A 23,656-nucleotide genomic window follows, 5' to 3' on the forward strand; every position below is an offset into this window, starting at 1 on the left:
GTACTTAATGCAGGGAAAACAATGTTGTATATCTGGATTTCTTAAGACTATGGACCAGGGCCCTATTCCCCGTACCTGGTTCAACTAAGTCGATCAAAAGTCCCATTATCCAGATTCAATTAACCCGATGTTTGAATCCGGGATTTTCCTGTTCCTCGAACGCTGATTCAGTCTCGTTCATTCGAACCAGACTTGAGACTCAGGATAATTGCGCGCGGCCGCCTCAGCTGAAAAGACAGCAGGTGTCGATCGCAGAAATCCTGATTTTCTAACGGCATTGATTGATTGATTGATTTAAAACTTTATTAACAGATTGCAGAATGGGTACAATGCAGTACGGCTCAATAGCCTCGCCGACAAGTTAAATGCATAATCTATAGGCTAATTTTAAGTCCCTCATTACCCCAATCAATCAGATTATATTTCTTTAAACGTGCCTGCTGGCAGTAGGCTTATGGAATGAATAATCAAATGAGATCTTGCTAGCGAAAATAATTAGTTCAACTCTTTCAGAATAAGGATAAAAACAAGCCCAAATAGTATATCTAATTGATACAAATTATATTATGAGGATATCTGTACTGTATGTGCTTAGGTATTATGTACTATATAAATACATGGTTTCCAAAGAGAGGCTTGGAGGGAGGCTTGCAGTTACACTATTAATCAGGTTTTAATCTGTTTTGGACCTAATCCATACATGCATTGAATTGATTACCCTTTGGTTTATACCAGTGACACCTCATGTTCATCATCAGATAACAGTGCTTGAAAAGATAAATGCATTTTCTCAAATTCATTCATCAAAAACCTCAAAGGCTCATTCAATTTATCAAGTCACGTCACGTCATCAAATCCATCAAACAGCGCATCTCCTCATATATTTTAATCCCAGTTACAATATCACAATAACGTGTGACACTGTCACAGTGACAGTGATACAATTAAATACTCCACAGATTCAGATTCCTCATAATTCATATCCACAATCCGCGCATAGACGCTCCATATGCTTGAATGAAACGCATCCGGGTGCTCCGTTAAGCAAATACACAGCGAAGAATATTAAACTAATCAGAGCCAAACACCCGATAGGTTTCATTCATTAAAAATATCCCAGCGGGATTCACATTTGCAATGATCCGTTTAGTCAGTTATTAAAATAACTGTGTGTCGCGAGCGCCGTATCCGTATAAATATGACGTGCATTATATAGGACAAAATAAATTCATAGGCTGAATATGATTTATTATCAGCATTTTAGGTAGACCTATTATTTTACATTTCAAACAAAGCACAAAAACATAATTCAGAATGGCATAATGGGATCTAGACTGTGAAAATTATTTCAGGAAGCGAGCTGGGATTTCTTTGCGAGGGCGTGGCCATGCAGGTTATCCAGCTAACTGAACTAAACCCTGCTCTGGAGCAGGTTCAAACTTTCTGATCTGTTACCATGGCGATTTAGACAATCCGACGTCGGGGAACGGAAATAGTCAAGCTATGCTGGAAATTATCCGGCTAACTCAGTTAGCCAGGTACGGGGAATAGGGCCCAGGACTCATCAGGTCATGGGGCCCCTCTTCTGGTGGTCCGTGTCCAACAGCAGTAATATGAATGTTTGCTATTATGTTTCAATGAGCCTGGATCCCACAACAAGGGAAATTAAAATCTTGGGTCCCTGGCATACATTTTGATCATTGATAAGATCATTGATAATTGATCAGTTTAGACCTACTAACCCATAGAAGTGTCCTCTGATGAACTCCTGGATGCGGGCTTTGTTTGTGGAGTGAAGGTTCTGGAACTCGTGCATGGCCGAAAACTTCTTCACATTCAAACCATTGGGTGTTATCACATCTGTAACCATCAACAGTGTTATCACATCTGTAACCATCAACACGGTGTTATAACATCTGTAACCATTAACAGTGTTATCACATCTGTAACCATCAACACAGCGTGGGAAGACTTATTGACCCAAGGCTTAGTTACAGCAGGCCCTCAGTGTCAATGTTATGTACAACACATTCTAGGGACCAATACTAGCACGGGCACAAATACTAGCTGATACAGAGCTACAATAGGATATCTGTGTCGGATGTGTTAAGAGTTTTATTGAGTAGTATCTTCTGTCTGATTGTGTAGGCACTGAGGGTAGTAGGGTTATTATCTTCTGTCTGATTGTGTAGGCACTGAGGGTAGTAGGGTTAGTAGCTTATGTCTGATTGTGTAGGCACTGAGGGGAGTAGGGTTAGTAGCTTCTGTCTGATTGTGTAGGCACTGAGGGTAGTAGGGTTAGTAGCTTCTGTCTGATTGTGTAGGTACTGAGGGTAGTAGGGTTAGTAGCTTCTGTCTGATTGTGTAGGCACTGAGGGTAGTAGGGTTAGTAGCTTCTGTCTGGTCATGTACGTACTGAGGGTAGTAGGGTTAGTAGCTTCCGTCTGATTGTGTAGGTACTGAGGTACTGAGGGTAGTAGGGTTAGTAGCTTCTGTCTGATTGTGTACTGAGGGTAGTAGGGTTAGTAGCTTCTTTCTGATTGTGTAGGTACTGAGGGTAGTAGGGTTAGTAGCTTCTGTCTGATTGTGTACTGAGGGTAGTGTTAGTAGCTTCTGTCTGGTTGTGTACTGAGGCTAGTAGGGTTAGTAGCTTCTGTCTGGTTGTGTACTGAGGGTAGTAGGGTTAGTAGCTTCTGTCTGATTGTGTACTGAGGGTAGTAGGGCTAGTAGCTTCTGTCTGGTTGTGTAGGTACTGAGGGTAGTAGGGTTATTAGCTTCTGTCTGGTTGTGTAGGTACTGAGGGTAGCAGGGTTAGTAGCTTCTGTCTGGTTGTGTACTGAGGGTAGTAGGGTTATTAGCTTCCGTCTGGTTGTGTAGGTACTGAGGGTAGTAGGGTTAGTAGCTTCTGTCTGATTGTGTACTGAGGGTAGTAGGGTTAGTAGCTTCTGTCTGGTTGTGTAGGTACTGAGGGTAGTAGGGTTAGTATCTTCTGTCTGGTTCTGTACTGAGGGTAGTAGGGTTATTAGCTTCTGTATGGTTGTGTAGGTACTGAGGGTAGTAGGGCTAGTAGCTTCTGTCTGGTTGTGTACTGAGGGTAGTAGGGTTATTAGCTTCTGTCTGGTTGTGTAGGTACTGAGGGTAGTAGGGCTAGTAGCTTCTGTCTGGTTGTGTACTGAGGGTAGTAGGGTTATTAGCTTCTGTCTGGTTGTGTAGGTACTGAGGGTAGTAGGGCTAGTAGCTTCTGTCTGGTTGTGTAGGTACTGAGGGTAGTAGGGTTAGTAGCTTCTGTCTGGTTGTGTAGGTAGGATACTGAAGACTTCTCAGACATACCCAGTGTAATTTGACACCCGGTGTAATAGTAAGATCCTTCCCCCACCTGGGTTCCTGTTTAGTATGTGTTTGGCCTCCACAGCCGTGATCTGGGAGACGGTGGTGAAGACGTGTGCACAGTGTACGGCAGCTCTCTCCAGGCAGTAGCGGTGGTAGATCTGCCTCTCCCCGGCCTCTTTGTCTATGTTGAACTGAAAGACAAAAGATTAACCTCTATGGACGGTTTAAACTTGACAACAAAACATTCTAAATGGACCCATGTTTATTTCGTGTTGCTATGTTTGTTAATACAATAGCTGACAAGAAATACACTTCAAACCGTTCCCTAGCAACAGAATTCCAATGGAACCGTCTATAAATGGTTTCAGTGGAATTGTGTTGCTAGGGAACAGTTTGGAGACAAGTGTATTTCCTGTCGGCTATTGTATTAGCAAACATTGCAACAAGAAATAAACTTGGGTCCATTTAGAATGTTTATGTTGTCAAGTTGAAACTGTCTATAGGTTAAGATCACATATACATTGAAATATAGCTTCCCATCTGATCTCCTCGTACTCACTACTAACTTTACGAAAAAGGTATCATGGTATTTCCATAATGTTCTGGTCACTACGGTGATGCCGGTAGTGACCAACATATACAAGATTCAAGAGGTCTATTCATCACATACATACACAAGACATATAGTGAAATGAAGGTGGCCATGCCGCTTCGATTGTGCAAAAAATACAAATAGAATAAAAAAAATGATGTAAATACCATGATATTACCATGTGTAATCCTCATCATGGTAGTATCATCACAGTCAATTATTTATACAATGGCCAGTGACCTGGCCAAAACTGAAATTACCATCATATCACCATTATAAATTTTCACAATATATCTAAAATGAATACTTCCTCAAGTAAGAGTAGGAGTAAATGCTTACAAAATATCCTTAATGGAAGTACTCAACTAGCTGTGTAGTCTAGATCAAAGGACTGAGACTGTGGGTATATTTCAGTAGGGATGGGTACCTTTCACATTTGAACCGATACCGGTACCGGTACCTGTGAATAGATACCGGTACCCAACGGTACCTTTTTTCGGTACTTTAGTCTCAAGAAATTTTATTTACCTACCTCAGTAGTAAAAAAAAAATCCAAACTTCAAATAACTACAATTTCGACAGTTTTCGGCTTGTCATTGCTCCGACTGCTTTGTTGTTGAATCAAGTCAAATCCTAGGTAAGCATATATTGTGCGTGTGAACGTTGACATGAAAAGAAAGTAAAAAAAAAAAAAAAAGTAAAAAAAAAGGTAATTACTTGATTTGATACTCGGTAGTACCGACGTGTTTCGGTTCGGTACCTCAAAAGTACCGAATTCGGTACCCATCCCTACTGTATATTTCAGTAGGAATTCCCCTCCCCTTCAGCTATCTGCAAGATTATTTTGTAAGGGCACTGTCACTGCTTAGCGCTGCCCAGGATGATTGTGAAATTGTGATTGGTTTAAAGAAATACAAACAATCCAGAGCGTCCCGTCCCCCCCCATATAGTGGAATGCTAATAGATTCAGCCAGACCTCAGCAGCGCTAACGTATTGTAGAGAGGTGTACTGTATGGCTATGCGAGACTACCAACTGTCCACTATAAGCAAAGGTATGTGGGTAATTTCTCTCCACCCCTAGAATACACATATATAATTGATTTCCAGCACCTGATCATCATCATCTTTGAGAATATTGATCCCTAGCGAGTGGCCTCTAGCCCTGTACACGTTAAGGGTCACTAAACCAATAATTCAGCTCAATGCTCGTTTGTCCTTACCTTGAGTGTAATTGATTCCCCCATAACAATTTTCATTAGTCTTTAGATAATTAGATATTTTGTTGTGTATTAGGGAGATGTGAGACGATGACTGTTTGTGTGAAGCAGGTATGGTATAAATATACAGTATTAGTATTGAATGCTTACTTAAATATTTATTTTTAACTAGGGATGTCCGATATTGGCATTAACATTTAATATCAGAAATTTTAACCTTTTAACCTTTATTTACCCAGGCAAGCAAGTAAGAACAAATTCGTATTTGATTTATTTTCAAAAGTATGCATAATGTTGTGTTAATTCGACGACAGGAGATATGTAATGTTAATTACCTGAAATGATTACGTTTTTTTGGGGGGGAAACCCTGCATATATCGATATCGGTTGATATCGGTGTCGTAAATTAAGAGTTGGACAATATCGGTATATCGGTAAAAAAGCCAACGTCGAACATCCCTATTTTTAACCTATGGTTTCTTATTATTTACAAGTTATCCAATATACATACATATTACATACACTTTATTCTAAGAGCCGTAAATATGAGCCCATGTCATTGAAACGCACACTTTTTCTGAGGCTGCCAATTACCCCAGCGGGCTGGAGAATGGCCTTCGTGGTCACACTGACATTTAGGCTGCAATCTGAGAAAGCCTAATTACGGGGCAGCAGTGGGTTAAAGGTCAGAGCAGTGGACTTGTGAACAGAAGGTCATTGGTTCAAATCCTCAGGAGGTGGCTGGGGAAATGAGGGAGGAGTGAAGTGAACACATTAGCGCCCCCCCACCCACTCAACGACTGCCAACGTGCCGTAATCCCCAAGCGCCAAGCTACTGTTCTGTGGCTAATAGCAGGAGACTGTGTAGATGTTTAGCAGGCGTGGGAGTGTGAGAGTGAGAGTGTGAGGCAGGTTGTTGCACAAAACAAGCAACTGTAACTGGATGAATAAATAAAATAATAAATACAAATAAAAAAAACATGACGAACAGCAGTGGGGAACAGGGACGGCAAACTGGTATGAAAGCAAAGCAAAAAAAGAGCCTGAACCTTTTGACCCAGACAGGCCCACCTCAACAGACACTGGCTGTTTTTAGAGATGCATATTGTAGGTCAAAGTATCAGTGTATCAGATATACGGGCCCATTTTGTACAGATTTATACTCAAATACAGCAATATATATATATTATAACATTTAGGTATATTTCTCTATACAACCTGAAAAATATAAACAACCCGTCATCTAAGATATAATTTAAAGGTGCAGTTTGTGAATGTAAATAAAAGGGTCACCCCGCCCACCACAGACATTTTGTCCCAACAGTATGTGACAGCTCGACATAAGTTATTGGTCTATTTTGAAGCTGTAAAGGGTTCGTTTATTATTTGCAATATAAACATTTGGAGTAAAATATAGGCCTACCTGTATTTTGAGTAAGGATGTATTCCACCTCTCCATCTACAAGTCAGTTCTCTCACTCTCACTCTCACTCTCTCTCACTCTCTCTCACACTCTCTCTCACTCACTCTCACTCTCACTCTCTCTCACTCTCTCTCTCACTCTCACTCTCTCTCTCACTCTCTCACTCTCGCTCTCACTCACTCTCTCTCTCACTCTCTCTCTCTCACTCTCTCTCACTCTCACTCTCGGGGTGTCCCCTCTCCCTCACTCTCGGGGTGTCCTCTCTCTCTCTCTCTCTCTCTCTCTCGGGGTGTCCTCACCTTGTCCAGGTTGTTGTAGAAGTCGACGTTCCCGGCACAGAGGTATCGTCCCAGCAGGGTAGCATGGGTCGTGAACACCGTCGCAATGGGAATCTTCCGAGAACGACAGAGAATAAGTCCAGGCCCGGCCTGCCACTCATGGAAGTGACCGATGACATTGAGTTTGTCTTCAAGCTGGTCCGTTACCTGGGAACACAAAGATTCATTAAGCTAGAAAGCCACCTGATGTGCTCTGTCCTTGTGTCCCTATCTTATGTCCTACTATATGCGCTTTTTAGTTTTAGTTTATATTGTAATGTTATTTAACTTGCTTGTATTCTGTTTGTATTGCTAACTCTTTTTTACATAGGATTTTATCCTGTACCTTCTGGCAGGGGGACTACCAATGGAAATGGTAAACCTATTGATTGATTGATTGATTGAAAAGTTTATTAACAGATTGCAGAATGGGTACAGTACAGTACAGCTCAATACATACAATTGTTAAGGGGATGCAGACCAGAGAAAGACTTTAGTCTTGTTTACATCAGGGTCCCCCATTTTCAATTCATCATATGACACACACGACATACAGATAAGACAGTACTGCTACATCTATACATTTATGACATACCAGATTTGCAAATACAGTACGGTTTGTGATATAAAAAGTGTCCAGAAAAAGAGTGTATATACATTTGACATAGAAACTGTACATTGGAGGTTGGGTAGGTGGGGTGGGGTTGGGTGGGTGGGGCTGTACATTGGAGGTGGGAGGGGGGGGGGGGGGGGTTTGGGTAGGGGGGGGGACACTGTACACTGTACATTGGAATACTGACAAAGCCATACTTGGTCTTTACTGTACAACTGGGTTAGGACATTTGTAGTGTCCCGTAGGTGTTCTTTGAGAGTGTTTTTGAAAGTGGGTAGTGATTCACATTCCTCTACAGCTTTAGGTAGGGCGTTCCACATTGATGTGGCATAATTGCGAAACGTGTTTAGTCCCTTGTTTGAGCCGAATCTGGGTTTAACATGATTTGTGGAGCTCCCTCTGGTGTTGTGATCGTGGTATTCACTGACCTTTGGGAAGTATTTTGACATGTACATGGGTACCTTGGTCGTACTGTAGTGTATCTTGTAGACCAGGCCCATTGCAAGTTGCTGTACTCTGTCGTCTACTCTTAGGCCATGGTTAGACTAGTGTTTTTGTGGTCGTTTTTTGAATACGTTTGAATACGTTTGCTGTCCCTATTAGATAGAAATGCCGTTTTGGCAGGAAACGTTTTGGCCCTACTTTGGAATAACGCCAAAAACTCGCCGACAACGTGTCGTGTAATCTGCGCGGAGCCGTTGTTGCTCAACGCCCATGCGCAGTAGATACCATCTGCGTGCCCTTCCGGTGACAACAGAGCTGTCCCAAATAGCTGCAGCTACCATGTGTTGTCAAGTTATTGTTATAAGGACCCCAGTCCAAGGTACAACAGTCTGCATTCCCTTAACAATTGTTTGTATTGAGCCGTATTGTATTGTACCCATTATGCAATATGTTAAATAAAGTTTACATCCATTCATTCTGCTAGCATTACCGATTGCATGAGCAGCTGGCTAACGTGAGCTAGCGTTAGCTATCAGACCCCGTTAGCTCAAGCTCCTCTTTCAATCTTAACAAGCATTAAACAAAATGGCCCAGTCATCTATTCACCTTTGTTTAATACACAAGGCGTTTTCTCTAATGTTATCTAGCTACTGATAGCTCCCGATATCATCAGTTTGGTGCTGGCTGGTTAACGTGAGCTAGCGTTAGCTTCTAGCCACAATGCTATACTGTTATACTGGCATATTCCATTCACGTTAGCATGTAGCTAACAATGTAGCTAACAACATCGCCGATCCTTTTTGAGACTAAACTATCCGCTCTTGGTGGTCACTTGTGTTGATGTTAGTTTTGTTTCATCAACAAATGAGAGGCAGAACACAGTGAATGTATCCGTTTTGTTTGTTGCACTTTTATTACACTTTTGCTGAAAAATAAGTGCTGCATTGCCTAATAGCCGAGGCATTTAAAGATGGCGGCGTGTTGACATTTCTTTGCAGGAAGTGTATTGGCACATTCAAGTTCTGATTGTTTGAAAATTGCCTTCATGTTCGCCACCTACTGCCACCTACTGCTTTGGCAGTGTACTACATCACTGTGCTCCGGTGACAAAACGAAAGTGTGACTCGCCTAACGCTACGTTGCGACCTGGAAAAGCGAAACTCATCTGAAAACGAAACAAAAGTCTAACCGCAGCCTAAGCCATCCTAGGTTGGCAAAGTGGGCAAGGGGTGAGGTGGGTTCTAGGAGTCAGGTCAAGCAGTAGTCTGACTAGTTTGTTTTGAGATGTTTGTAATTTGGTTTTTAGTGCCTTTGAGGTGCTTTGGTACCATGAGGTGCAAGCATAGTCGTAGTACCATTGAATGAGTGCTCCTGCCAGAGTCTTCAGGGTATTCTTGTTTACCAGAGAGGAGATCCGGTACAAGAATCGAGTTCGTTGGTTGACTTTTTTTTATTACATTGGATGCCATTTTGTCACAGGAAAGATTAGCCTACCCGAAAAGATACTGTATCACTGTTGTTGTTGACACTAGCAGGGCCCACAATCATGTTTACAAACATATTTTACTATTCAAATTAGCACCGTTGAAGGTTAGGTTTGGATCACACTGCCTCAGAATACATTTTGTTTTGATTTATGACTATATAGTTTCAATAATTACATATTACATTTAAACAAACTGCAAGTGTAAACAGATTTATCTCACCAAATTGTATAGTGCACCTTTAAACTCAAGAAGTAGAAACATGAGTGAACTGTATTTGAATAGAAACATATTTTGCATGAGTATTCTACTGCCACTGTAAAAGCTTTGATTAACATGACCCTTTATTGGTTGAGAAACTTTACAGTTCCAAGTGCCCCATGAAACCAACCAGGGACTCGCTGTATAATCAAAAATACTCCCTAAATCTATGGTTGGCAATCTGAAAATAAAGTCTATTTTTCTTAATTAGCCTACTGACAAGTTGACATTTCGGTACAAGGGTGCACAGGTTTGATACAAGTGTGATATAAATGAGCCCGAATAATGAATGATGACGTCAGGAGCAGGGACTCAATCGGGTCATGATTGAACTCAGGTGTGACTGATGGTGGTCGGGAGGAGACGCTGAGACTATTCAAAAGCCAGTGGGACTCGGGGATCAGGGGTCGGAGCACCTCGCTACATTGGTACCAGCACCCTTTTAGGATTCCAGGGGGGAGGGGTCGATCGTGGTTAGGTAGGACCACCGGCGGCGAAGAAAAGACAGCGAGCGGCCACAGGTTCTGTGTAGTGATAGGAGGGGAGGCCTAGCTTCCTGGAGCTATACGAGGGACCGGGAAATAGAGGGCGCTGCTGTATCTAGCTCCCATAACACTACACTCGAACGTTCTTGCGAATGCGAGTCTGACTGCCAGGGTAGAAGCCACAACCTGGTGTATACGCAGTCAACGGAGTCGTTTTCCCGGAGCGTTGGACAGCGTCCAAAGAACAGACCCCCCGGGGAGGGTCGCGCCGCGAGGGCGAAGTTAAGTTCACTGTCACACATTTCACTTAGTATAGGACATTGTATTTTAGTCAGGATTGTATTTAATATGGCCTATTTTATAATTGCATATACTGTGTAAATTGGCCTTATTGTATGTTGTGTAGTAATGTGTCCTATATTATATATTGTGTATGAGGCCTGAGTTACTGTAACTGAGGGGTACAATTCCCTGACTGTATTGATAAGTATGGTATCATTAAACCACTACCGCTTTATGTACTTTAACTACTGGCCACACAGTACATGATATAGATATGATGAACACTTTCCCACCATGAAACCAAGTCCACACAAATGTATAAGTCGAATATTTAATATATAGCAAAGGGTATATACAACGTTCACGTAATGACATTTATGATTTGAATGCACTTGTAAGGCAAATGAGTATTCGTAGGCAAATCAACATTGAATGTCCAATCTCTGGTTACGCAGGAAGCAAGTATACAACCTGGTTCTTTAGGGAACTATAGCGATGGTACTTAATGATTATAGCTGGATATACTAAAGGGGGGTCCTGCTGGTTGTAAGTCAGTAGGGGGGGGGGGGGGGGTTAGGAGAGCCGCTGGCGATATCCCATCTGGCCAACGATTTCTTGGGAGAATTCAGAGTGCTGAACACGGTGCCCACAGAACCTTGGTCCACAGATGAATACAGTTGGGCCCTCTTGTAGACGGTAGCTGCCGGTCCACAACGAAGAGACGTGAGGCGACCTCACACGGGGTAGAGCGCCGTCTCACCTGGACTCCTCTCGGGGGGTAGTTCCAACACTCACCAGTGTTGGCTGTTATCCATGGCATAAATCAAAGCACCCAAAGCAAGTAGATAATCCAAGCCGTGTAGGGCTCGCCGTCGTCCGGGTAAGGTAATCCAATGTGCAGGTCCACTCGTCCTAGCCCAGAACTCCTCGGATGAAAGCACCACACGTGGTCTGCCCAGCCTGGTTAAGACTCTAGATAACGCGAGGAAACGATGGGGGTACTACTCACTTTATAACTCTAACCGAACGATGCACCATACATAATAGACTATTATTAACTTAATAGAAATACGTCCCACTCGACGGTATAGTGCCAAACTATGACAATTCAACTATTAATCCACACGATGTCTCAATGCCATTCTGAGGCCAAGTTGACCATACTGCACCACACGTGTATCGTGGGTGAGGCTTAACGTCTTGCCACTAGGTTGGAGGGTAAAGAACTAAGGGCTAAGGGACTAAAAGAAAGTTCTACTTTACTTGCGCCATATATATATGCGCTGTGAACAAATAGTACCATTCGTATTTCGCCAGACGTATTCCTACGCGGAACCGGGCTAGTAACGACATGTTCGTCGGCACGATTGAACTTGAACCAAGGGGCTTGGCTGCTGGCGCCAGGTTCTTGTCCAATGAGAGAATGAAACTATTATGGGCTGTTAGTAGACTAAAGGGATATTCAGTGTATATGTACAAGGAATATACAAGGGATATCAAACGATATACAAATACTATTAAATATATATCCATAAATAAATATATATATTCGGTTTAATCTGATCCTTCACAACAGTTACTAATGTACCTATTTGGAGGGTGGCGGAGGACGAGCAGAGAGGGAGGGTTGACTGGTACCGGGAGGTGATTCTCTAGTATTCACGTGGACCAGTTGGTCGGCTGTATAGTGTGTGTGACTATAATATAAGTGCATCGTGGATGTACCGTACCTCGTTCAGACTGAGGGTTTTTACCTATATAAAAGAGTGCTGTGATATCTAGTGTGCTCTACATGGAGGTGAAGAGTTTTTACTAGGGATGCTCGATATTGGCTTTTTTACCGATATACCGATATTGTCCAACTCTTAATTTCCGATACCGATATCAACCGATACCGATATATGCAGGGTCCCCCCCCCCCCCCCCCCCCCCCCAAAAATGGAATAATTTCAGGTAATTAACATTACATATCTCTTGTTGTGGAATTAACACAACATTATGCATACTTTTGACAATAAATAAAATCAGAATTTGTTCTTGCTTGCTTGCCTGGGTAAATAAAGGTTATAGAAATGTAAAAAAAAAAAAAAAAAAAACAATTTCTTTTTAAACCGATAGATATTTTCCAATAGCACATTTTAATGCCGATATCGGCCGATAATATCGGTAGGCCGATAATATCGGACATCTCTAGTTTTTACCTATATAAAAGTGTGCTGTGATATCTAGTGTGCTCAACCTAGAGGTGATAGAATTTACCTAAGGGATGCCTTACTGTACCCGCTGTTATTCTCTGGTTCTGCTAACCCCGTCATATTCTGGAGGGGATATTAGTATCGGCCTCATGGCACATGTGTTTTAACCAATAAACCTTGTATCTTTTGTAACCTGGTTGTGCTGTTGAATCATTGACGGACTTTGGCAAAAGAGCAGCTTCCCCTGCTAATGAGCAGTTTCTCCTGCTCATAGTATAACTCACGTTTTTATTACACAAGGTTTCAGCAGAGCGATCTTATAACCCTAGTTATATGAGTAATAGCGAGCGCTTTGCTCTATTGGAACTGTCCCTTTAATCATATCCTAAAATGAAAGCTTTCACCTCGTGTACCTGCCCACCTGCCTGACCGCCTCTATCCCTTCTACAACGGCGCTCAATGCCTGACCACTCCCACATCCGCTAGGGTCACAACCACGTGACCCTACGCTAGCCCGCCCCCTTCCTGCCGCGCCGCGCTCGCCAGCTTCCGCAAGCGCCAAGCTCCTGCTGCGCCGCGGTTGGATTATGTAATTGGTTTGTCATGACAAACCAATAAAAATCGCGAATTAACGGGTGGCCACAACAACACACAGTACTGGTGGTGGTGGAGGACCGGGGGGCTCCGCGTCTCGGGGCGGCAGGGGGAGAGGAGGCAGCCGGGGAGGCGGCCGGGGAGGTCGAGGGGGAAGACGGACACCTGTCTGCAAGAAAGTGGTCTACGACGACCACGAGAGTGAAGAGGAGGAGGACGACGCGGTCAGCTTGCGATCAGAGGAGGACGAGTACTGTGTGTTGTTGTTTCCAATAAAAAAATCGCGAATTAACCGGTGGCCACAACAACACACAGTACTCGTCCTCCTCTGATCGCAAGCTGACTGCGTCGTCCTCCTCCTCTTCACTCTCGTGGTCGTCGTAGACCACTTTCTTGCAGACAGGCGTCCATCTTCCCCCTCGACCTCCCCTGCCGCCTCCCCGGCTGCCTCCTCTCCCCCTGGCGCCCCGAGACGCGGAGCCCCCCGGTCCTCCACCACCACCAGTACTGTGTGTTGTTGTGGCCACCGGTTAATTCGCGATTTTTATTGGTTTGTCATGACAAACCAATTACATAATCCAACATATGTGTAAAGAAACAACATATTCCAGTTAACGGTATATTTTTTTAATGATTAGTTATAAATTGAGGAAACTGAGGGAGTGCGGCGCGGCAGGAGCTTGGCGCTTGCGGAAGCTGGCAAGCGCGGCGCGGCAGGAAGGGGGCGGGCTAGCGTAGGGTCACGTGGGCGTCGTGGCCAATCAGAGGAACCCGGAACCTGAGCGCCGTTGTAGAAGGGATAGAGGCTGCCTGACCACTCCCACATCCGCTCCTATAAAGCGGGGTCATGGCCATACAACAGCTCCTTCCCCAGTCTTTCACCGCCGAAACGGAAGACCGTGGGGTCCTCAGTGAGTCAGAGCAAAGCGCTCGCTATTACTCATATAACTAGGGTTATAAGATAACCTTTGTTATATTTCGTTATAGCTTACGCTTTGCTCTATTGGAACACAAGAGCTGAGCAGAGCGACTACTCAGACGCGCATCCCACACGCCACCAGGGAACGGACGTGAGTAAAAACCCTGTCACAGCCCCCAACATCGCGGGGTCGGAGTCAAAACCCCAACCCTGTGGCAAGACCGTAGCAGCGGAGCACGGAGGAGGTCCCAGCCTCAGGCCACCCCGGGGCTAGGACCCCCGAAAAAAGGGGCCTGGTGAGGTCTATGAGGCCGTGGCATCGAGACCCCACCAGACGGTCACTGCTGACACCACCCCCCACATCGCCAGCGTATCGGACAGGGCCTAAAGCACGTGAAGGCCCTTCTCCCCATGGCACGCTGCTCCAAAGCGCTCCCAAGGAGGTTTCCCCCCCCACAATAACATGGGGCCAGCCGGCGCGCCGGGGAGACAACCCTCCAAGGAGGTTGATCCCTCAATCAAGGCCGACAGGTCCCAAGAGTAGAACTCGACCTGCGCCCGGAGCACTGTGGACTAGACAGGCGCCTAAGGGGCTTACTGTAAGAACAGCATCCCAGCGGAAAGGGTGTTCCGGTATGCTGTGCACCATGTGACAATCTCCACGAACCCTGGCCCCGCCAATTTATTAATCCCGCGGGGGCGAGGTTCAGAGAAAGAGTTTGACTCAATTGGCAGATGTCATGAAAGATGCTGGGGCATACTCTCGGGCAGCCGGGGTCAGACACGGGCTCAACCTGAGAGTCGACTCTGCTACCAACACACCGGGGAGACAACCACCCCCCAATGTTTATTATAACAGGAGGTGGGTGCTCCCTTAACCCACTAAGAAACCCCAGAAACACAAATGCGTGTATACACAGGCTATACAATGCAGTTCAAGCGTTTCAGGTTTAAAAAGGGTTAACCCAGGCCAACGGGTTTATTGAGGGCAAGGCCCGACCTGGGCCTGGTGGACCAGGATCTACACAGGGGTGCATAGAGGAGTTGACAGAAGCAGCCTCCCCGACAGCCCCCTCCCATCCCCGGTTTAACAGGGAGGGAGGGGTGAAACAAATGGAGAAGGACCAACCCCCTAACATTGTGCAAAAAGGTACAACACAGTATGGACCAATGCATGCCACTGTCAAGGGCAACTCAAGGTGACATGTATATGACACACACATTATTGACATCAACCCCTGTGACGTCCGGCCCGACCTGGCATTTCCCCCCGGAAAAGCACAGAGTCCCTCGGGGAACCAGAACCTGTCCGTGCCCTGGTGGACAACGGGTTAAAGTGAAACCGGTCCGGCGCGACCAGGACCAGTCCTGTGCCCTAGTCATGCCGCCGCCCCCAGTCCTAAGAGGGGGGTAGGTACGCGTGTCAATCCAAAACATCACAGAGGGCGCCACCAAGACGGTCAGTAAGCAAACGCACTGCTCTTGGTGGCCCACCCAAAGGCGTGAACCCCCCCTGCCAATGTTTGATCTACTCTGTCATCTCCCCCCGGAGATGTACGTGAGCCGTCGAGTCTAACCTAGTGCACTGGCGCTCGGTAGAGACAAAATCTCCTTCCCAGCCGCCCGCATAAAAAACTGCATTTTTATGATGTTGGGCAACCAAGGCGCGCCGGACCTACAAAGCATATTCAATCATTGAAAAAACACCCTGGGCCAGCACTGATCGGTCTCGTAAAACAGCGTATATGCTTGCAAAGAACCCGAGAACAGTGACGGCGGATTTCTAACAAGAAAGAGCCTCACAACGTTTCCCCTTGCTGTCTGGGACGAGCAGCAGGGAGCCGGTCTGTGCGTTGAAAAAAGGTTCATGTAACACATTGGACCAAGACGCTCTGAGGAGGAGGCTCTGAAAACTCTGAGGAGGCTCCCTCACTGAGAGGGAGGTTCTGATACTCAGGAGGCTCTGAAACTCCCTGAGGAGGAGGCTCTGACCCAATATACACTACTGGTAGGGAGCAGAGTAGAAGACAGTTGTCCCTACTACATTGCACCACCTATCCTTTACAATGATAGTGGTCTGTAGCACAGGCCCTGTATCTCACGGACATGTCTCTTGGCCGGCAAGAAAAAGCGCCTGTGACGTTTTCAAATGGCCGAGGGAAACCCGTGTCCCACCTATCCTGATTTGGTGTGGGAGACAGGAACCCCCCCCCGTGACGAGAGAGACCTTGACAGGGAGACTGATAGGTAGAAAGGCACAACCTCTCTGCCAATCAGTTTCGTAAGGATATAACTATATCCGGGGGGGGGGGTTTATTTTATCCACCCCCTCGCGTGAATATTTTCCCTAACCAGGGAACAAACTTAACTTTTTGACTTACCAGCCATTTGGCTGGTAGATTTTAAAAACTACCAGCCGGGCAGATTTTTTACCAGCCAAAAATTATAAATAGCTTTTTAGTATATCGCCATGTGTTATTATTACTATATAATACTCTCATATGCTATTTTCAATTAATATCATAAACAACATAAGGAATATTAGCATAATTTTGAGTGGACTGAAGGAATGAGTCAGCGTTAATAGTTTGAAATGCAAATAATTTATTGAAACATAGAAGTGGGGTCGGGACACACACACAGTCTTTCAACTCACCACCCCCGCATTATATTGTAGTCTGTCTTCAAACTTCCACTCCTCTCGAAACTTTTTTATATTTGAATATCAACATTATCTGTCCATCCTCAGTAATCCTCAGTTTACTATAATATACTCCTGTCCTGAGTCCTGACTAGTGACTTCGTCGTCTTTCCAAACGCACGCACACACACACACAGGGAAGGGGAGAGTGCCCCCCCCCTCCCCCATTTCCCTTTCCTCAGTCCACACTGTCTGCTGTTCACTATGGCTCTGCCTCGTCTGATCAGGATTAGCTTGTTAGCTTACGTTAACGTTGTAGTGATTGGTACATAAACGTTTATTTTGGGCGATGTGGGCATAAAGGAATGGCGACAGTGCAAAGCATGTAGATGCATTTGACTCGTTGTGAGAAGAAAAAAAATACCACAGACTTATTTTGAGTCTGTAGGCGCACTGCTGTGTTAACGCTGCTGTTTTTAATTCTGCTCTGTTTTCAAGAAACACGGAGTGGGCGGATATCATATGACTCGCGGAGTTGCTACAGGTTTTTCAAAATAAGAGTTATCATATGAACCGAACGTTGCTGCTAGCTGCCGGAGCCCAGATATTATGACTGGAGCTGCGCTTGGGGCGGAAAGGAGACCCGCACAGGATTTTCAAAATAAGAGTATCGATATGAACTACACGCCAGATGGCGGGCAGACCTATTATTTTTAGTCGCCAGACGTTAAATCTACAGGCCATTGGCGAATGGCATGTGGTTATTTTGTTCCCTATCCCTAACGGAGTTGCACTTCCGCGTTCGGTTTGCGCGATCTGATTGGCCACTGACGTTTCTGGTCATGTGACATCTGCGCCAATCGTGTGACGCCTGTTTCTGCGCCTATTTCCGCCTCTAACTACCTAACGCCTAGTTCTATCACTGGTTAAGCTTAGGCACTCTTTCGAAGTTGGTTAAGGTTAGAGTTTGGAATCAGGGCTGGTGTTCTATCGCCCTGCTCTAAGACAAACTCTAACCTTAACCAACTTCGAAAGAGTGCCTAAGCTTAACCAGTGATAGAAACAGGCGTCACACGATTGGCGCAGATGTCACATGACCAGAAACGTCAGTGGCCAATCAGATTGCACAAACCGAACGCGGAAGTGCAGAAAAATTAATATTCACGCCACCCCCTCACCCGATACGACGCCAAAAGAAAGCAGAGCCGTGACACCAGGTGCATGGCGCGCCAGATGAAAGCACATACTTACCTGTAGAGTAAAAGCTTTACATCATGCACACCAGCCACAGCCGATAACCTCGTTTGTGTAAAAAACTGGCTTTATCCACGGCTCTGACTTATGTGTGAAAACTTGCCACCCGTTATTTTTATCATTACCCTTAAGCAAAGAAAAAATATCAAGCTAAAGAGAGGGACTCAAGGCCCTTGGTCATATGCCACTATGTACAACTCTGTAGGTTGATTGATTGATTGATTGATTGATTGAAAACTTTATTAACAGATTGCAGAATGGGTACAATACAGTACAGCTCAATACACACAATTGTTAAGGGGATGCAGACCAGAGAAAGACTTTAGTCTTGTTTACATCAGGGTCCCCCATTTTCAATTCATCAGGACATATATGACATACAGATAGACAGTACTGCTACATCTATACATTTATGACATACCAGATTTGCAAATACAGTACTGTTTGTGATACAAAAAGAGTCCAGAAAAGGGAGTATATACATTTGACGTAAAAACTGTACATTGGAGGAGGTTGGGTTGGGTGGGGGGGGGGGGGGGGGTTGGGTAGGAGGGGTTGGGGGGGGAAACACTGTACAACTGTACAAGCAAGACTGTACATTGGAATATTTACAACCATACTAGGTAATTTACTGTATATTGGAGGGGGTTGGGGGGGAAACACTGTACAAACAAGCAAAACTGTACATTGGAATATTGACAAAACCATATTAGGTAAATGACTGTACATTGGAGGGGGTTGGGTTAGGACATTTACAGGGGCCAGTTTCGAATTGCAGTCTCCCGTAGGTGTTCTTTGAGAGTGGTTTTGAAAGTGGGTAGTGATTCACATTCCTTTACAGCTTTAGGTAGGGCGTTCCACATTGATGTGGCATAATTGCGAAATGTGTTTAGTCCCTTGTTTGAGCCGAATCTGGGTTTAACATGATTTGTGGAGCTCCCTCTGGTGTTGTGATCGTGGTATTCACTGACCTTTGGGAAGTATTTTGACATGTACATGGGTACCTTGGTCGTGTAGTGTATCTTGTAGACCAGGCCCATTGCAAGTTGCTGTACTCTGTCGTCAACTCTAAGCCATCCTATGGGTTGTCAAAGTGGGCAGGGGTGAGGTGGGTTCTAGGAGTAAGGTCAAGCAGTAGTCTGACCAGTTTGTTTTGAGATGTTTGTAATTTTGTTTTTAGCGCCTTTGAGGTGCTTTGGTACCATGAGGTGCAAGCATAGTCGACGTAGTACCCTTGAATGAGTGCTCCTGCCAGAGTCTTCAGGGTATTCTGGCAGGGTTAACACCCAGCCAGTTGTGGACTCAATGCTACGTTTCCTAAACGTTACATGAAACACACACAACTTCTCATCATACAATACCACGATAGCTAACTAACGTTAACGTTACAAGCTCAAACACCTTATAACTACTACTACTGTCGTGTCCATAAGTTCCCTGGCAGAATACTTTGTGAGGACAAAGGTATACAAAGAGGAGAGAACCATTTTAAATCGGGGCATGTTAGGAGTTTAGAGAATGCCGGCTAGCAAGCTAGCTAGCTACTAACGTTATAAACTATACACAATATGTACAACGACACAATGATTTACATTAGTATTTACAGTGATTTAATATGCAGCGAAATAACGTTATACGATTTAAATTATAAATACAAATATGGTAACGTGGTTGTGGCTTTTACAAATAGTGGTTAGCTTTAGAGATAAATGGCTATGATCACGGAGCACTAGTGTTGGGTGAAACAGATACTAGCCACAGATTCAGGGTCAGTTATTTCCCCATTGTACGAATTGTTAAGCTTATGGAATGTAAGGGAAATCTGATCCTAGGTCTGTGACTTGACTACAGGCAGGAGGCAGGCTACGCTGTGGTGACGTCAGTCAGCAGCGCCAAAATAGCAGTGTAGTTTCCCAGCGAACGAAAACATAAACGTTGTTATTTTGCTACTTTTACAATTAATTGCGAATATTTTCATGTTGAGCTATAGATTGTGGATAAATACGCACAGAAAGGTACACCATGCCAACGTTAATGCTTTATTTATCTAAAACGAGCCGATTTAGAAATGGTCAATGGGGAAATACATTGCATTCCACAGAGGGTGGAACAGGAAAAAACGAAAATGACGTAACCACTACACCTCCCTATTGAGCCGTACTGTATCGTACCCATTCTGCAATCTGTTAATACAGTTTTCAATCAATCAATCAATCGATCAATCGAATCCTCCCGACAGACAGACAGACAGACCTCTTTGAAGAACCAAGCCACCAGCGACCCGAGCAGGAGCGCATCGTTGGCCTCTCGGTCGTGGTAGGGCAGGCCGATGCCGCAGGTGTCCCACAGGTCCCCCTTCCACTGGTCCAGTTTCCACGCCGCGGAGCCGATGTCGAACAGAATCACGTACGGACTGCCCTCGATCAACCAGCGGCCAAAATGGACCTGTAAAGTGGACGGACAAATCATCACTGTCTCTCTCTTCTATACTTATTTTGTAAAGGTGGTTGGTAGTCATTTGGATTTTGACTTCATTATGATAAAAAGTGTTAATTGCTACTTTCACATTTTTGAGAAAGTGTTGTTTTCTTACAGAATGCAATTTTTTAAGGATACCCCTACACACAATACACAGTTTTTGGACTATATTACTATATTATGTGTTAACAATACCGACCAGGTATTAGTGCCTTGCAAAGTGCAGATATGAGTTTTTCCCCCACTTTTTATTTATGCAGATACTGGTTTTGTTCTTCGGCCATTGCTATGCTTGTTGGTGTCTTGGGGGAGGGTTAAGTATACTGCAGCCAGGCTTGATTGCCCCACAGAGTGGTGGTAGACATCATAGATATATCTATGGTAGACATCCACCGGTCCACGTCCACACAACACTTCTCTGTTCCATCAATTATTAGTAGATCTTCAGATTGTACAGGACATGTCCGCCATCTAATGGCCAAAGAATATAATGCACTATTGGCTGAACTACTTCCTACATTATCAAAGCAAACCCCATGTCTTTACTACTGGTTCATTAAAACTAAATGGTTCTATGTTGACATTACAATTTTGTGCACTCAAAAATAAAGGGCGGACATTTTTTTAAACACACACACCTGGCAACCGTTCTGGATGAGGGCGTCCATGGCTTTCCTGATTATAGGATTGGGGGGTTCACAGCCTTCTACTTGGGTGTTGAAGTTCTGTTCGTAGTACGGCCCCATCATGAAGAAGTTCTCCCCCCACTCATCCACAGTTATCTTTGCTTTGGTCTGGATCACAGTGTAGATGCCCCCAACTAGAGGGTGACATACCATTGTTATTTCATGGCAGGCAATTGAAATGTGACTTTCCGCATGTAGGATTATCTTTTTTCATGGCCGCAACCCACATACTCAGCTGTGCTGTTCATCCCACAAATGCATGTTCCTTAAAAATGGGGCACCATTTAAAAAAGGTAAATAAACAGGCTTTCCAAAGGTATAAAATGTTAAATGTATTGCCAAGAAGCATTGTTACAACAGAGAAATAATCTACCAAACACAAATTTCCGAATCTTTTGTTCGATGTTGTTGTTATCAGGCCTGAAGACAGCCACTCACACAGAAAGACAGCCTTCATGTAAAATATAGAAAATGTTGATGTTTATTAAATAGGTCAATAGTCAAATAGCAATGCTATCATCTTCAGATTTTGAACATGGGAGTCATGAAGGAGCATCAGACTCCAGGTACAATCTTTTCAAACCGGCTTCTGCGTAATCCTGAGCTACACTTTGCTACTTCTTAGAAGGTTTCAAAGCTTTGTCCATCTTCATTATTTGCAGTGATGTTATATTAATAACAAGCTCAGGCCTCCATGCAGAGCAGCCAAACCGTCTGACGGAATGGCTATATTCAGGGGTGGAGTAATGAAATCCTTTCACTTTTGATACATGGACATTTAACATCATTCAATACTTTTACTTAATAAGCAACTTTAACATGCAATAACATTTAGATTGGTGGACCAGAGTACTATTCCACAAGGCTACTTTTACTCTGAAATCATTTGTGTATTCTCTCCAAGCCTGCAGCCACAACCTCTTGCAATGGACACGTTATATTTTCCAGAGATTCACAACTTATCTACAGCTTAATATTTAACCGTTTTGACCACAAAATTCTCTTTACTCACTCAGATTGTATTTCAATATTTACTTTGCTGGGGGGCAAAGATTCACATTCTTACTACATTACTTATGTACAGGGCTTAGGCTCAGTTTACAAGAACATGGGAACGTCAAACGTGTGACAAATATTTCCCATATTCCTGAGAGATTGTGGTTTAGAGGGAGTATTTGGTTGTTGTTGTTGTTGTCAAGCTGTATGCTGCCCCTAGTAAACAGGGCTCAGCCGCAGGTCAAAAGCCACGCATCAGACTGAACTCTGACTGAAGAGTTTACTTCATTGTTCCCCTGCATCACGTGGAGGCTCTCTTTCCCAAAACATTATACATCTCTATTTTGGAATTATCATCAAAATAGTGACGTCACTTATTCATATTTCAAAAAGATTTTGGCCTAGATAAAAATGTAGCCCACAAACACATAGCCTTGTAGTAGTAGGAGATGCATGTTCATCTGTATGGTTAGAATGCTGTTCTTTGGTAAAAAAAAAGAAGAGAAAAAAACTGTTTGTGGGTTGAAACGGGTTGCTGGAGCTATAGCATGCCCTGGCCAGGGGGACAACAGCGTCTTGAGTTCAGCTGGGGTCTGGGGGAAAAGACGTCAGACTGCAGACAGTGGAGCGTCTCAGTGGCCAGTAGAGGACTGTGGTTGTACTGGGCAACTCCCAGTAGTGAATGTGTGCAACTGTGTGTCGAGTATATGAAGCAAGGCAGTGCTGAAAAAGAGCAAGTATGTGGCCAGACAACCGTCCTTGGGTAAATAGTGGTGGAGAATAAAAAAAAAAGTAAAAACATGCACTTGGTTAGTTCTGAAGCATCAAAAAATATTTGTATCATGGTTCTTCTGACTTTTTCTTTATCATCGTGCACTTTTGTGCATTTTCTTTTAACCTTTTAGTGCCATTTTGTAAACCTTTTGAAGATTCCATTCTACAGTGCAAACGAAGAACCGAAAAGCACGGAAAGCAGAGAAAGATATCTATAAAACACACCACCAAATAGATTCCACTTCCGTCCAGCCTAACCTTTGTTGGTGACCTCCCAGGCCACCTCGAAGAGCAGCAGGTCTTCGACGGGCAGTTCGTCCTCCTCCCACTGTGGCAGGGCCCCAGCCAGGGACGTCATGGACCAGGACCGGGACAGGGGCATCTTGAGACGTCCGCAGCTTCTCCACCGTCTGAGACGAGAAAACTTGTTTTTAAGCCAGCCGTTAAAACTTTTAACAAGATTTTCTGTGTTGTACCCTAGAACAGGTCTGCTACTTGACAGATGTGGGAGGTCCTGGGTAAAAGGAAGGGGTAGGGCGGGGGGGGGGGGGTTGTGTTTCTGTCGCTTTCTACAGCCCTTGGGATAGTTTTTCAGGCTCCCAGAGTTGGTCTCAGTTGGGATAACTTGTGGTTGGGACTGGGAGGGATTTACCTTGCCCCTCTACCCGCC

The 23,656-nt window shown here is 44.4% G+C and overlaps 1 protein-coding gene across 1 annotated transcript in view; it reads right to left on the reverse strand.

Annotated features, from left to right (window-relative positions):
* gys2 (glycogen synthase 2) overlaps positions 1 to 23,421 on the reverse strand; it is a gene marked incomplete at its 3' end in the record, with an annotated part of 44,797 nt that extends 21,376 nt beyond the window's left edge. Inside the window, exons 1-6 of the mRNA XM_084331033.1 lie at positions 23,245 to 23,421; positions 21,169 to 21,350; positions 20,306 to 20,497; positions 6,863 to 7,048; positions 3,377 to 3,521; positions 1,743 to 1,860 (exon numbers count right to left, since the gene is read on the reverse strand). Of these exons, the coding sequence (XP_084187159.1) occupies positions 1,743 to 1,860; positions 3,377 to 3,521; positions 6,863 to 7,048; positions 20,306 to 20,497; positions 21,169 to 21,350; positions 23,245 to 23,368 (947 nt within the window). The 5' untranslated portion in view covers positions 23,369 to 23,421. The remainder of the gene's footprint in view (positions 1 to 1,742; positions 1,861 to 3,376; positions 3,522 to 6,862; positions 7,049 to 20,305; positions 20,498 to 21,168; positions 21,351 to 23,244) is intronic.
* Between the last annotated feature and the right edge of the window lie 235 nt (positions 23,422 to 23,656).

The sequence above is a fragment of the Notolepis coatsorum genome, assembly GCF_963971535.1.
Source record: "Notolepis coatsorum genome assembly, chromosome: 15".
NCBI classification, from domain to species: Eukaryota; Metazoa; Chordata; class Actinopteri; order Aulopiformes; family Paralepididae; genus Notolepis; species Notolepis coatsorum.